General features: G+C 48.0%; 1 protein-coding gene across 9 annotated transcripts in view; it reads left to right on the forward strand.

The window, feature by feature from the left end:
* TKFC (triokinase and FMN cyclase) overlaps positions 1 to 16,826 on the forward strand; it is a 1,395,923-nt gene that overhangs the window by 304,896 nt on the left and 1,074,201 nt on the right. For all 9 annotated transcript variants that reach the window (XM_069623835.1, XM_069623836.1, XM_069623839.1 and 6 more), the window contains one exon: positions 15,204 to 15,393. In XM_069623835.1, the coding sequence (XP_069479936.1) occupies positions 15,204 to 15,393 (190 nt within the window). The remainder of the gene's footprint in view (positions 1 to 15,203; positions 15,394 to 16,826) is intronic.

A 16,826-nucleotide genomic window follows, 5' to 3' on the forward strand; every position in this document is an offset into this window, starting at 1 on the left:
TTGAATGGTCTACCGAGGCGGAACAAGCTTTCCAGGATTTGAAGACTAAATTTATCTCTGCACCAATCTTAAAACACCCTCGCCCCGAACTCCCCTACATCGTGGAAACTGATGCTTCAAGCCTTGCCATGGGGGCAGTTCTATCACAAAAGGACCCGGTAACCAATCAGTTGCATCCCGTGGCATTTTGGTCCCGCAAATTCTCGCCTCCTGAAGTCAATTACACGATTACTGACAAGGAACTTCTGGCTATCAAGTCTGCCTTTAAGGCTTGGCCGCATTATCTGCTGGGGGCCCGACACACCGTTACTGTGATTACGGATCACCGAAACCTGCAATATTTGAAAACCGCAAAAGCCCAATCCTCTAGACAACTCCGTTGGGCATTATTCTTTGCCGAGTTTGACTTCATAATTACCTATCGACCTGGTACCAAGAACGGTAAAGCCGATGCCCTTTCTCAGATGGGAGTGGAAGAACACTTGATCAACCCTAAACCTGTACCAATCATTCCCGAACAAAGAATTCTGGGTGTAATCGCCACAGAATCCATAGAGGAAGTTAAGGATAAAGCCAGGCAACTTGGAACTCCAGCAGACATACAGAATTGGCATCTGCAGGGAAAGGACTTTGCAGTAAAGGACAACTTATTGTATTTCCAAGAACGATTATACCTACCCAGCACAGATTTACAGAAAAAAGTAATCTCTTGTTATCACGACTCTTTAATGGAAGGTCATCCCGGTATAGCCAAGACCTCAGAAAAGATCAAGCGCTACTTCTGGTGGCCGTCTTGGAAAAAAGATATCAGAGACTTTATAATGTCCTGTGGAGTATGCGCCCAAAACAAGAGTCAAAAGGAAAGACCAGCAGGCCTCTTACGCCCTATTGACATCCCACCTCGCCCTTGGCATACGCTTTCTATGGACTTCATCACCGATCTACCTCCATGCTCCGGATACAATACGATTCTAGTAATCGTGGACTTATACTCCAAGATGGCGCATTTCATTCCGCTCAAAGGCTTGCCAACAGCAGCAACTCTGGCCCGAGAATTTCTCGAAAACATCGTCCGACTGCACGGTTTTCCTTCGGTTCTAATTTCGGATCGAGGTAGTCAATTTATTTCTCATTTTTGGCGAAGTTGCTGTCGGTCGGCTCAAATTGATGTGAGACTATCGACCAGTCACCACCCTCAGACCGACGGACAAACCGAGAGGACCAATCAAACTCTGGAACAGTATTTACGCTGCATGCTGCAACAAACTGAAAAAACTTGGAAAGATATCCTTTGGACAGCCCAGTATGCCTACAATAACTCTGTCCATTCGGGAACTGGGAAAACCCCGTTTTTTCTTTTGTACGGCAGTCACCCTCGAACCTCGGAGTTGGATCCCCTCCAAGATCTTGAAACACCAGCAGTAGACTACCTGCATTCTACAATCACCCAAGCCTTTAAGGAAGCTGTTTCTCACCTTCAAAGGGCTAAAGAACAATACAAGAAAGGAGCAGATCAACATCGGAAGGAAGCCCCTCACTATCAAGTAGGGGATCAAGTCTGGTTATCCACCAAATATCTATCTCTAAAAGGGCCACGCACATCCAACCCAAGATACCTTGGTCCCTATTCCATCACTACCATAGTAAACCCAGTAGCGGTCAAGTTGGACTTGCCCCCGCACATGAAGATACATCCGGTCTTCCACGTCTCTCTATTAAAACCCGTGCAACCTCGAACCCGACTAACCAAATGTCCAAAACCTATCCTAGTTGATGGAGAACTCGAGTTTGAAGTCAAAAACATTCTGGACTCCAAGATCTCCAAATCTAAACTATTCTACCTAATTGACTGGAAAGGCTACGGCCCCCAAGAGAGATCCTGGGAACCTGCTGAATATGTCCACGCTCCTCGCCTAATCAAAAGATTTCACCGAACATTTCCTGACAAGCCAAAACCCCCGGAGAATCCCGGTTTGGGAGGGGCCTTGAGGGGGGGTACTGTCATGATCTCTGCTTCCAAAAGGTCAGGGTTTTCCCAACTCCCTTGGAAGCAGATCCATAACCCAGGTTCCGAGTGCCAACCAGTCCCAATTGGGACCTTTTGGACCCAGTCCTGGCGCCAGTGGCACCAGGCTCATAAATATGCCCAGTCCCAGCGCTGGAAGTGCCGGGCTCATAATGCTTGGGTGGACTTACCTGCAGCAGACCATGCTGCTTACTTGCCTGCCAGTTGAGCCTCTGATCCTCTTCTGTTTGGAACTACTTTTCCTGTTGGGTGGGGCTGGAGCCACTCCCTAGATTCAGAACACTGGAACTCTTCTGGAAGGCAGGAACTCTTTTCTTACTTAGGCGTGGCTGTGGAAGGAGACACCTAAGCACTACAGGAGGCTATTTAAACCACACCCGGTGGATGAATCTTGCTTTGCGTTATTCTGCACCCTCTGCAGCAGAACGCTCATCGTGTCTTCTGCATCCGGTCCTGGGCCTAAGGAAAAAGGCTTACCATCCTGAATCCAGTCTTCAGCAACACCTATAAAGACAAGAAAGAACAGGTTAGCATTCCGGCATCTGAAAGGCAAAGGCTTACCTAATCTTCGTGCGCTCCGGAGGTCTTCACACTGCATTCCGGCATCTGAAAGACAAAAGCTTACCAACTCTTGGCACGCTCCGGAGGCCGTCGGCGCTGCATCCCGCATCTGAAAGACAAAACAAGGTGCGTTTAAAGACATTGGGGAACTTTAATACTCACGTGCCATTACTCCTTTCCACATCTAACCCAGTGGGTATCCCGGCACCCTGCAGCCGCTCCGAACTTGTACCGGCAAAATAAAAAGACAGTTAGAGCGCATCGTGAAGCTGGCAACAAGCGCTTACTTACGTGCTTCCAGGCGCTTCTATCCATCACACGGGCTCCATCTTCAACTCACTTCAGCCCGTCATCCGCCATCGCCGGAACCCTGCAAAACAAGAGACATCATTATTAAAGACTTTAAAGACATTTGAGTTACTCGAAACTTACCGTTCGTGCAGTAAACGACGGACAGCAGTCCTCTGAAGTCAAGAGGCCTGCGCTACCTATCCAGTGAAGAAACTGGTTACAGCACCCTGCCCCGAGGCAGATGGAGAGCTCGGCATTCACTTACCTAAGGTGAGAGCGTTAACCTGTGGGGGTCTACAGGAGAGGAGAAGGGGAAAGAGATAGGGACACCCCAATAACCCCAGTTCATTAACCCCGTATTTTCTATCTGCAGACATCTTACTCTGCACGTCAGGCATACAGGGCACAGAGGTCCAGCCCAAAGAGCCAACCGGGTGCTGCACATCACCTTTGAAGATACGGTAGTCGCCCAGTCAAGACCGGCGCCTCTGCGAGAATCAGGTGAGCGTTACACATGAGCATCTCGAGTCTCAACATGCGGCGTCTGAATTAATAGTTCCTCCATAGTGTAAATGGTCTGGCAAGCAACATCTTTCATTCGCTTCACTGTCTGTGTATGTATAGTTCGGACACCCACGGGTAACTAGAGGACAGATTGGAAAAGGGATGTTCAGTTTAAACACAAGATAAAGTATAGTACAATTGACTGGAAAAAAACATAAAATAGTCCCCAGCACAATAAAATTTCTAAAGTTATGAACTGTTTGTAACTAACCTTATTTTTGTTTCTTTTGTTTGCAACTTTTTTGACTCGACCTTCAACATCTTCACGCTGTTGCTCCGATTCGTATCCGCATGTCTCCCCTTCCTCTTGCGCTGCAACGACTATATTTTCTGTATCCGCATAGACAACACAGAATGAGGCTTCATCGACTCCCTGAAACATAGTATTTTCATTACTGTGTATCAAAATATTGTTAGCATAAAACACATGTGAGTACGAAGACACAGGTACATCTCAATAGCCAAACACGATTTAAACATTGTGTGGAACAATCAAACGACAAGTATTCGAGCTCTGATGACCTAGTTTGATGGAGCTGCCAGTATCCATACCTCTGGCTCTGCATGGACTGCCACGAATGATTGTATTGAAGAGGAGGCATCAGCAACTCCCTGAAACACAGTATTTGCCTTAGTATGGTTTTCAATTTTGTAAACATAACACACACTTGGGGTCGACGGCACAGGTACATATAAAGAGATAACCACAAATATTGCATTGTCTAAAAGAATCAAGGAATATTTAAATATGATCAGATTTAATCGACTCATTTCTCGGATTTCTTTACATCTGCATCATCTAAATGGGATCTTGTGATTGTAGTGGAAGCTCCATCGTCTCCCTGAAACACAGTACTTGCGTTAATAGGGAAGAAAGTATAGCAAATGGAATCACGTTATATGATCATGCTCGATGGAGCTGTGAGTATCCATACCTCGTGCTGCTGAAGAATATCTATGGATGTTGTAAATGTGGTGCGCACTTCCAAAAGCTGTTGCGCCGTTTCGTATCTGCATGGTCCCGCTTCCCCTGGAATTACTTGAATGTCAGGCTCTGCATCAAGTGCGTGGGTTGACGCTTCAACAACTGCCTGAAACATAGTATTTGCATTAGTAAGGATTACAATATTGAAAACACAACACACACTTGGGGTCGACTGCACAGGTACCTATCAATGGCTAACCACGAATGAAACATGGTGTAGAACAATCAAACGACAAGTGTTCCAGTCCTGATGATCACGGTCGATGGAGCTGTCAGTATCCATACCTCGTGCTGCTGAAGAACATCTAGGGCTGTTGTCAATGTGGTGGACGCTTCAGCATCTCCCTGAAAGACAGTACTTGCATTAGTATGATATGATATGATATGATATGGTATTTGTAACGCGCCTATACACAGGTGTTTCAAGGCGCAACGAGGCAGGGAGAGGAGGAACAAGGGGAGACAAAACAAACGATCCTACTAGGCCAGGTGTCATTCAGATCGCGCAAGTGCAGGGGTGGGGGAGGGGGGAAAAGTGCAAGGGGAAGGGGAGGGGGGGAAGTGCAGTAAAGGTAAGTGGCGTAAGTAATAAATAAAAAAGGGCCAGCTAGTGGCAAGGTAAGTGCAGAACAAGTGCTGGGGAAGGGGGGGGGCTGTAGGGATACAGAGACAGTCCCGTAGTGCAGAGGGGTCCAGGGGATCAGTGCCTGGGACCAGGACCGAAGGCAGTTTAGAGTGGTCCAGTTGCAGGATCAGTGCAGTTTAGTGAAGAATTAATTAGCTGTTCAGCAGGGGAGAGGGAGAGAGAAAGCAGAAGCAAAGAGGAAGGTTTTGAGGTGCTTCCGGAACCGGAGGTGGTTCTCCTCAAGTTTCACGGAGGCAGGAAGGCTGTTCCAGACGGAGGCCCCTGCCGCGGAGAGAGATCTACCCCAGCTCGTTGCTTCGAGAAGCGGCTGACCATGAGGGAGTTGGAGGCGGATGAGCGAAGGGCTCGGGGAGGAAGATATTTGGGAAGAGAGAGTTGAAGGTATTTAGGACCCAGGCCCCAGAAGGCCTTGTGGACAATGCAGAGGGTTTTGAACTTTATCCTCGCAGCCACTGGGAGCCAGTGTAGAGATTTCAGTCCTGGAGAGATACGGTCCCTGGGCTTGAGGCCAAGGACAAGTCTCGCAGTTCTGTTCTGGATGAGTTGCAGAGGGCGGAGAGTGGAGGCAGGCAGATTAAGATAGAGGCTGTTACAGTAATCCAGCTTCGAGAGAACCAGGGCTCGGGAGACAGTGAGCTTCTGGGGGAAGGAGAGGAAGGGAAGAATACCTCTGAGGAGGTGCAGCTGGTAGTGTGACCTCTTGGCGACGTCAGAAATATGAGGAGAGAAGGAGAGTGTGGAGTCGAAGATGACCCCAAGGTTTTTTGCCTTGCAGGTAGGAGCAGGGAGGGGGCCAAGGGAGGCAGGCCAGAGAGCTGCAGGGAAGGAGGGAGTGGGAGTACCGATGAGTAGAATCTCAGTCTTACTGGCATTAAGGCAGAGGTCATTGGCGGCACACCATTCTTGGATAGCAGACAGACAGTCAGAGATGAGGGAAGCAGAGGGGGAGGCTGAGGGTAGCCTGAAAATGAGCTGGGTATCGTCCGCATAGCACTGGAAATTAGGGCAGAGAGCGGCGATGCGGTGGGCAAGGAGAGCCAGATACTGGTTGAACAGCCAGGGAGAGAGATTAGATCCCTGGGGGACACCACAGGTGGAGAAAAAGATGTCGGAGAGGAAGGACCCCAGTTGGACCTGGGAGGGTCGATTTGAAAGGAAAGAGGTCAGCCACGCCAGAGCCTGACCAGTGATACCCAGGTTTTCCCGGAGACGGTTGAGCAGGATGGCATGGTTGACAGTGTCAAAGGCAGAGGAGAGATCGAGCAGAATGAGAACACACGGAGTGTTGGAATCGAGGTTCAGGAGCAGGTCTTCACGGATGTTCAGAAGAGCAGTTTCCGTGCTTCTGGCAGCTCTGAAGCCAGATTGATGGTCATGAAGACTACCAACAGATTCAGCATGGAGGTTAAGCTGGGAGATGGCCAGTTTCTCCAGGAGCTTGCCCAGGAAGGGAGTGATGGAGATAGGGCGATAGTTAGCCGGGCAGGAGGGGTCGGAAGAGGGTTTCTTGAGACGAGGGTGCACAGGGGAGTGCTTGAGGGGGGAAGGGAAGACTCCAGAGGCGAAGGAGTGGTTGCAAAAGTCAGCCAGGGCAGGAGCCAGGGAGTCGATGTGGTCCTTGATAGTTTTGGAGGAACAGGGGTGAACCTGTTTAGACGAGACTTTCATTGATCGGACTTGTCTGGAAACCTCGTCAGCAGAGAAGGGTGGAAAAGCAGAGAAAGAGGGAGGAGGGTTGACCGCAGAAGGGCCAGAGGAAGAGCCGGGTAGGGAGGGAGGGAGGTGAGAGGAGGAGAGCGAGGACAGGATGTCCTGAGTTTTAGAGATGAAGTGAGAGGCCAGTGCAGTGCAGAGGGCCTGGGAGGGGACAGGAGAGGTAGAGACTGCAACAGGGTTGGCCAGCTCCTTGCAGATTTTAAAGAGTTCGGCGGAGTTGTTTGATGCCGCAGAGATGCGGGCTTGGATAAGGGCTCTCTTCTTGGTGAGAACGGAGAGCCGGTACTGCCTTTGAAGCAGGCGGCAGGCCAGTTTGTCAGAGGATGAACATGAAGCACGCCATTTCCTCTGAGCAACCCTGCACTTGCGTTTTAGGGTGACGAGATCCGAGTCATACCAGGAGTTACATTTGGCTTTGGGCTTCAGGCGGATTCTCATGACGGGGGCAATGATATCAAGAGTAGCAGATATAGCAGAGTGGAGCATGGAGAGGGCTGTGTCAGGGTGGGAGTCAGCCGAAGGGGCGGGGGGGGAGAGAAGGTAGCAGCAAAAGCCTCAACTGACACACGCTTCATGGGTCGGATGACCGAGAAGGTGGGTGGCAGTGAAGAGGGTGGCTTTGCCTGAGGGGTAGGGAGGGTGAGGTGGGAGGATAGGAGAAAGTGATCGCTCCAGGAGAGAGGAGTGGAGAGAGGGACGGAGAGGGGAAGCTCAGAAGAGATCAGAGCATCAAGAGTGTGCCCAGCAGAGTGAGTAGGCCCAGACGGGAGAATAGAGAGTGAGAGAGAGTCGCAGAGGTCACGAAAGAGACAAGTGGGGGGACTGGAGGCATCAAGGTGGATGTTGAAGTCGCCAAGAAGGAGGAGTTGAGTGGTTGAGGACAGGAGTGAGGAGGAGAGGTCAGCCCACTCAGAGAGGAAGGAGGAAATTTGACCAGGTGGCCGATAGATAGTAGCCACGGTAAGGGAATGGCTAGGAGAGAGAGAGAGTCGGCAGACAAGACATTCAAAAGAGGAGTAGGTCTGAGTGGGAGTGACAGTGGCAGGAATCCACTCAGGGAAGATAAGGGCAACACCACCCCCTGCACGGTTAGGCCTGGGCATGGAGAGGATCTTGTAACCGTCAGGTAGGAGTGTGTCAAAGCTGGTGGCAGAGCAGGCTGTGAACCAAGTCTCAGTGAGACAGAGGACGTCGAGGTCCAGTTCCTCAAGAAGGGGACAGATATCGGAGGAGTGCTTGATGGCAGAGCGAGTGTTTAGAGTGGCAATGTGGAGAAGGCTGCCATCCTTGAAGAACTTCCCGGGAGGGGTACAGATCAGAGGTACGCCCTGCGGAGGTATTGAGGAAGGAGGTGAATGGATAACACTAATTATAACTGAAAACAAACACCAGGGGACGACAACTAAGGTGTATATCAATTGGAAAGCACTAACCAAACAATTGGTAAAATAATCACACGATACATAAAAACTATTACTTGACATGCATAAAACAAGTCTGTAGTGGAATAGCCAAGTATGATTACCTGATACGCGCTAGAAGTGGTTGATAACTGCGGGCACGTCACGGATGTAGAATGTTCTTGCTTCAGATTCAGTGGATAGTCAAGCAGTTGTAAAGGTAAATTATTGTTTGATAATGAAATGCAAATATTAAAAATTTGCCATGTAAACCGACAGAATACTTGAGAATAATGCTATTGAAAATGCGCAATATAGCACAGTTCCCTGTGCCCATAAATAGATTTCCTTTGGGGGTTATAAAATCGAAAAATAATTTATTGATAAATGTCATTATTCAAAAAGCTATACACGCATATCAATATCGAAAGTATTACAAGGGACACAACACCTAAAATATCAATTAATCCATTCGGCTACCTACACACTACCGCAAGGCCTAAAGCTAAATCCGGACACTTGACTCACCAGGGGCGGAATGTGGACGAACAGAGTTGGAATAGCGTTTGCGAGCAATTTTCATGTTGTTCGCCGTTTATTCTTCTTTGTTACCCAAGATGTGACGTACATGTTCGAGGAAAGGTGCCGGCTGCAGATGCGGTATCGATCACCCCTCTTATCCTCAAAGACTTGCTGGACTCTACTTTCAAGCTCTTCCGGTCGATATCGCAATGTCTGACCCATTCTCTTATTCGATCAACAGTTTTAGGGAATACATGCATTGTAGTGCCTTCAGATTTAGCATGGGTCTTCGAAGGGCAACCGCTAATCGAACAGACAGGCATTGTTGAAAATTCTGAAAAGTAAATATCAAGATTATTATAAAACCTTGATGAATAAAAATGTCATAAAAAAGTAAATGAACACTACCATGTTCAATGCAAGGTTTGTTTTGATCGCCGGAACTACACCAGTTCATCATGTGCGGCTTAGTATTTGCATAAGTTACAGAAGTTTTTTAAATGATGTGACTAAACTCTGAACATGTGACTCGTCCCTTGGATGTTCTGTCTTGCACGAGAAGGAAACATGCTTACATTATAGACTGGACCCCCGAAGGATGCAATTCGATGACAATTGACACAGATGAAAATAAATAGATCTATTGATAGCATAACAATTGAAACTCAAGTCAATAGCAATGAGACCAATGACCATAGCACTATTGGGCAATGTAATCGCAAATAGAGAGAAATGTAAAAATGACCGAAATATGACTAGGATACATGGCCTTACCTTGACCAACAAACAGTTGGATACAGCAGGCCGAGCAGTATGTTGCAGGAGAACAGGTAGATGGCCACAGGTAGCACACTGACAAGTTTGCTCGAAGCGGTCACAGATAGCACGACGACGAGCAGATTAGCATAGATCTCAGTGCTTCTCAGGTAGGAGGTTCAGGCGTTGACTTGCAAAGCACAAAGATGTTCTCATGAGACATATCAAGTGGTTTATAAAGTATTAGAAACAGGGGTGTGTTTGTGAATGAATGACGTGTGTATGTCGTGGTATTATGTGGTTTGCAGGGGGGCGGCCTGCCTCAGGGGAGGCCTGCCTGGAGACACGGGGTCTGAGGAGGCCATGTGAGCGACGGCCCTTGGTCGTGGGATACCTTTTGAAGTGTACATGCTGTTTGGCACCTTGGCCGTTTGCGCCCGTGACAGCCCCCCATGCCAGCGCTCATCCCCGGGTGCGAACCGCCTTTGATAGAGGGGGGTGGGATGGATGGGCCGGTGGGCGTGCAGTTCAGGCACAGGAAGACTGCTAAATGGAGACACACTTATGTGGATTGCAGGGGGGCGGCCTGCCTCAGGGGAGGCCTGCCTGGAGACACGGGGTCTGAGGAGGCCATGTGAGCGATGGCCCCTGGGCGTGGGATACCTTTTGAAGTGTACATGCTGTTTGGCACCTTGGCCGTTTGCGCCCGTGACAGCCCCCCATGCCAGCGCTCATCCCTGGGTGCGAACCGCCTTTGATAGAGGGGGGTGGGATGGATGGGCCTGGGGCGTGCAGATAAGGCACAGGAAGACTGCTGAATGGAGACACACTTATGTGGATTGCAGGGGGGCGGCCTGCCTCAGGGGATTCCTGTCTGGAGACACGGGGTCTGAGGAGGCCATGTGAGCGATGGCCCCTGGGCGTGGGATACCTTTTCAAGTGTACATGCTGTTTGGCACTTTGCGCCCGTGACAGCCCCCCATGCCAGTGCTCATCCCCGGGTGCGAACCGCCTTTGATAGAGGGAGGTGGGATGGATGGGCCTGGGGCGTGCAGATAAGGCACAGGAAGACTGCTAAATGGAGACACACTTATGTGGATTGCAGGGGGGCGGCCTGCCTCAGGGGAGGCCTGCCTGGAGACACAGGGTCTGAGGAGGCCATGTGAGCGATGGCCCCTGGCCGTGGGATACCTTTTGAAGTGTACATGCTGTTTGGCACCTTGGCCGTTTGCGCCCGTGACAGCCCCCCATGCCAGCGCTCATCCCCGGGTGCGAACCGCCTTTGATAGAGGGGGGTGGGATGGATGGGCCGGTGGGCATGCAGGCAAGTGTGTGGGAGCGAGGGGCCATCAGGCTCCTCTCATCCTTTACTTCTCAGTAGAAACTCAGACCAAGTGCCTACAGTAGTGGGTTCGCCCTTTGCCCTTATGTGATGTTAACTTTGGTTGACATTCGCGTAGATGGGACCACTGAGCAGGACACTGGGCATCCATTTTTGTACCCCCTTTCCACTCCATCTTGGTGACCAGGCCTCACTGCGCAGAGCACATGGCCCCCACCCTCGTTCCCACTCTGACTGATAAATTCCAGAGGTATTTGCAACAGCTAATAAATGTAACACATCACTCTTCCTCTGAGATCACTGTCCTGCATGTGAACCAGCCTGAACTAAGCACATAGCTCGTTCATCTCCACAAACGTGTCCTTGCCCACGCACCCTCGCCAGTGGAAACTTACTGCCATTCTGACTCTGTGTCCCTGCAAGGTATTCTCTTCATGTGCCAGACCACTGACCACGCCATGATGCCCACCTAGCAGATCCCCAACTAACATTAGACCCCTACTGCAGTATATTGTTGCCTATCAATAACAAATGCCACATACCGGAGATCCTTGTGAGCACAGACCCACACTTCAAACAGTGTATTATAGTGGTCAAGACCCTTAACCTAAGGCCTGTATAATCCAATGTTGATTGATTGTATAGATATATGTGTGACTTTTATAGAGACATAACCGACTGAAAGACTTTGAACAAGTGTTATTTAGTGCATGCATTATTGAGAATATATTATGTTAGCTTAGATAGTGACCACCCTGCTTCACAGCGACCTGACCTTCACCCATTCAGAGCACAGATGTCTGACGTCCATCCTTGAATGGAGACACACTTGATTCATTTAAAAAATCAAAACATCTGTTGTTAAAATATATGTGGCGTTTTATTTTGTATCTTATTTTGATGGCACAAAAATACAAGACTTTACACATTGTACAGGTCAGGTTGCAGCACAGCGAGAGAAAATCCCCTGTATTGACCGCTGTCACTCGGGAACGTTTCTCTTATGGCACGAACGGCACAGGCAGGTATTACTCTTCGAACGCGGTGTCCAAGCCTCCTGTCAAGCCACCATGTAAAGGAACGATAGGCCACCAGCCGGTACCACCTGTGAAAAAGAATGATACAAACTATTTTTAAATGAACAAGATAAGTTTAATAAACGTTTGTTGTCAATGACAATTCTTGTAACTAATGGCATTCTGCTCGGACAAATGCTCTCTAGACACTGCACACTATTGAAGACTTTCATGCGTTACAATGATATGTATATATAATTTTGGATATAGTAGAAGACCATGAAATAGGAGTGGCATGACAAGCAGAGTATACTTACTCGTTACTCGGATTACGAAGACGAACTGTTGCGCGAAGTTCGTGCATAAGCACCATCATTATCCTCAACATGGACCGTGTGAGGCAGGCTGCCCTGAAGTCTGGCAGCTCGGTGATGCATTGCGGTCGTGGCTCGCCTTCCGAAATGTAGGCCACGCATCCCGAGATTTCACAGCAGCAGCAGATCTCGTCCTCGGTTGGCATTAGCTTGCACCGATTGCATGTGCACCAGGTGGAAACACCGTCCATGTGACTAGGTCCAGGCTCTTCAGCTGTTGAATCGTCCTTCCAACTGCCGTCCGAAGCCCCATCGTTTTCGCGAGTTTCCCTTTCCATTAGTTCCTCCTCGGTATACTCGGGCTCGTACATGTAAGGCATTATTGTAGCCATTGTGTGTTAAACAAACTAAAATAATTTATAGCGGTGGTACTGGTATCTGTTCACACGGGCTACAAGCAACAAAGGTAGCTGACCAGAGCACGGAAACGAGTCACAGAATACTCAAAGTAACACAGAGAGAGGAATGGAATCGAAAATCTGCTGCTGTGCGTTGTGAAACGGTCTGTTTAAACTTATTGAGGAAAGAGGCGTCCTGCCATTTCCATGGCGACACGTCATTAGCTGAAGCGCAGCAAATGTTGACATGAGACGTGCTTTGGCGTTGTGAAATGGGCGGTACGTGTCTGCTGATGACAGGCTCAGGGGCGGGGGATATGATTTAGTGCCGCAAAAGCAGGTCAGCAAGGGCGATGGGGGAAATGATAGGATTATCACAAAATGGCAGCTCCCTGATGCCTGTTTTCGTGTGCATATAATGGACGAAAACTCGGGTAAGGTCCATAGGAAATCTTTCTAAAATCGAGCGACTTAGGCTTAAAAACACATGGCTGACCCGTAGGGGCAATAAAACATTTTTACCGAACCATTCCTTTAACTAACAAGATTGTGAACTACCTTCGTCCATGCCTGTGCCCCTGCCTGCAATATGGACTCCGAACCCTTAATCACCCATCCATGTGTGCCCGTACCACACCTCTTTTCCCGTAATAGTGAACTCCTCATTACACCCTGTATAAGAGCCCAGTTGTTAAGCCCTGAAAGTGCATTTGTTTTTCATTTTGTTTTGTTTTTCCTTTATTTCCTTGGTCCACTACGCACTAACAGGTTTTTCAGCAATCTCTGCTTCATATGTACATTGTTCCTATCACTTACTGTTGTGACCTAATTATGCTTTGTTATGTTATACCAAATGCCAATAAACACATTTTAAAAATAAAATATTAAACGTTAGCAGAGTGGTTGCGTGTCTCCAATTAAGAAGGTGAACGCTTTCCACATCATTCAGAAACCTAAAGCTGACTTTCACAACGTGTTACAAGGTATACTTCATCAAAGAGAGGTTGATTGTGAGCAATTGTGATTCCGACCGGAGCCAGAGTATATGTGTTAATAATGGGAAATACAATTCTTTATGCTTCTTTAAAGATCCTCCTCAAAGCATGGTTGCGTGTACCTAAAACTGTTTCTATTTTTAAGATTGATCCTTGCAACATCCAGAACAAGTCTTCTATAAATGTAGAAATTGTTGAACTGACGAGAAGAACACGCATTGCCCAAGCCAGTAGGCAAATCCTTTCTATGATGAAACCAGCCCTGTTGAGATTTATCACACGCATTCTGAGGTTGTTAAAGTTGTTGAAGGTCTAGTGTCCTCTGATACAAGTGTGACATTGTTATCCCAAGCTGGAAGTGTAGCAATACAGCTTCAGGGTAGCTACTGGAACCAGGAAGGTGTGAATGAAGCTGGGGAAGGGAGCTGGGTGCTTGTAAGAAGATTAAGTCAACGATCTGTAATGCTGAGACTGTTTAAGTTGAAAGAGGAGCAGTCTGGAAGCAGCAGCAGGTTATATTGGTGGCAGAAGAGGCAAAGAGGCTGCCCTATTCTTATAGCCTAGAAAATAAGAGTGCCTACCTGTGGAAGTCGAAGAGCCTAGTCTTTAAAATGCCTAACAATTGAAGTAGAACTACCAGAACTGCGGTTGTGTATAATACTGTTAGTGCATCTTACCCTAAAGCCGGTTGAAGTAGTGGCATACTGTGGAACAAAGTAGCCTGTTCCCACGGTAACAGTAGTAGGAGGAGGTTGTCAAGAGGAAGGCAACACACTAAGAATAAGCATTCTGTCAATTATACCAAAGACACTGCAGAGGTCAGAAATGCAAAGTAAGTTGTTGGGGCAGAGGTTCTCTCTTTATTCTTTGAACTGTGGGAAACCAATCCTGGAAGGAGGTTATCCAGTATTACCATTGGTGCTGTTTTCTTGGCTGGAATTGGAAGGGGAACCTTTCAACAGAATGCTGGAGAACTGTTATCAGTGGATTATTGTTTTGTGAACTTTTATTTCATTTGGAACTTACAAGAACTGGTTTAAGACTTTACTTTACGTTTTGAACATTTGGAGAGATTGACTTTGAACAATCCTGGGCAAGGTTTCTACCCAGGACAGTTGAAGGACATCCAAATCACTGGTTGTTGGTTATTCTCTTATTTATATTGTTTATGTTTTACTTTGAATGTTTTGTTGTTTAGTGTGAGGGCCAGTTTTGTTGATGCTAGGAGTAATTCCTTTACATTAGGTAGGGAACTCGCTGTTAGAGTAGGTTAAGTGAGGGTTGATTTGCACTTTTAACCTTTAATAAAATGTTTAATTTGGATAAAAAATAGAAGCAGCTGTCCACCTCGTATTACTGACCCCTCACACACTGCATTATGGAACTCTCTTCCATTCACTCTTCGCTTAATTCAGTTTCTTTTCGTTGCTCCTTCGTGACAAAGCTTTTTGCTCGAGCCTTTTCCAGGACTACCTCATCTGACCATTTCTTTTCTGTCTCTTTATTTCTCCCTACCCTCTTCCAATAGCACTATGGAGCTCACTCATGATTGCATGCCATACTCTATAAACTGAAATAACTTTCAATAGCCCTGCACCTAGTAAGACCTGGTAAGGGACAGAAGGCATATTCTCCTTCCTTATCTTCTGCCCTCTGCCCTTTCTCTCACAGGTTTCTAAGAAGCTGCTGAATTCTGTGCCCAACTGTGTGGATGATGCCCTGGGAGGGCTTGTCTCATGTAATCCTAATGTCCTGATTCTTCAGGGTCATCGTGTGGTGCTGAGAAGAGACTTAGAGCAGATCCGTGGCCGGGTAGCTGTGCTCTCAGGAGGAGGCTCGGGGCATGAGCCAGCCCATGCAGGTATGGCAGCCTTCACTGACAAAAGCGCAGCTGGGATGACACTTGAGCTGCTGTGTTCCTGTAGCTAAGGCATGGCACTGTTGGGAAGAAGCTTACACTAAAGTAGTCCTGTAACCATTTCAAGACACTGCTTTAAGAAAGCTTGAACGCTTGAAAGGCTGGGGTCATCACTGTACTTGAGGAAGCAGTCAGAGAAAACTTGTATTGCAGGAGTACTACAGCATACACCAGGTAATGCATGGAAGAAACTCAGATTTGTACAGCCCTGCAAGGGAGTTGTCATTGCTTGCTTCCTATCACAATGGTAAGGCACTGCTGTGAGAAATCTCCTCTGTGTGGGGTTCCATAATGCTGGCAGTACACTTCTGGGAAGGCGTTCACACTAGTTGCTATATTTCACATTGGTAGGACAGTGCTGTAAAAAAGGTTTGTCTGGGGCCCCATAGCACTGGCAGTTCACTTCTGCGAGCAGACTCACAGCATTGCGACCGTACATCATTGGTCTTACGCTGCTGGGATTGAGCCTGCACTACTATGGCTCTATAACTCTGGCAGAAACTCTCACTACTTGTGTCCTATGGTAATGGTGGTGGCACTGCTGGGAGAAAATTAACACAACAAGGTTACTATAGCACTTTGGGGACATTGTTAAGGTGAGACTTGTAACAGTGATTTGTTATATGTGACAAGGTCAAATCCTACTTGTCTGAAAGGGGTGAAAACCCCTCTCAGCAGGAGGTGGGCGGTGTAGGAATAAACCCAGAACTATTTTTCCCTTTTGGGAAAGACCTGTTGAGAGGACCCCAATCCCTGCCCCACCTCCTTGTGCCAGCATGTTCCCTCCTGCTTCCAGACCCTTCTCTGCAGCCTTACCTCCTAAAATAGATGCTTGCCAGTATCTTTGTATTCTTTTTTAGAGAAGGTGCACCTGAAGGTATGGAAGCAACAGAAGAGAAATCTGCATTATTAACAGGACAACATGGACTCAGAACGAGAGAAAGGAGTCAGGAGCCAAAGCCTGAAGAACGTCAGAAGCATTGGCACAGCACAGGAGTAGGAGAGAGATAGACCACTGACCTACACGGCCGCATAAAGAATCTTGCTTCCAGAACAAGCCGCTGAGACCACCCTAGAGCATGAAATGTCCTTTGGACCACCAGGGACCATGAAGGGAGACACACCCACCCTCCCTTGAGAGACTTGCCAGTGAAACCCACTTTCCGGGTAACCGGAACGTGAACTGGAACATTCCCTGTCCTCGGCCGCTATTGTTTGTGCTCCGCGGCAAAGCTGCACAGAGAACGTTGGTGGGGATTAGACCCCTTTTTAAGATTTCCCCTTGCACATACACGCCCCAGGTGGGGAAGGCAGGGCCAGATTGACCAGGGAGAGATGACCAATTATCAGAGTAGGTGAAATATATAAGTAGGTGA

The sequence above is a fragment of the Ambystoma mexicanum genome, chromosome 11 (assembly GCF_040938575.1).
Source record: "Ambystoma mexicanum isolate Mex_15411 chromosome 11, UKY_AmexF1_1, whole genome shotgun sequence".
NCBI classification, from domain to species: Eukaryota; Metazoa; Chordata; class Amphibia; order Caudata; family Ambystomatidae; genus Ambystoma; species Ambystoma mexicanum.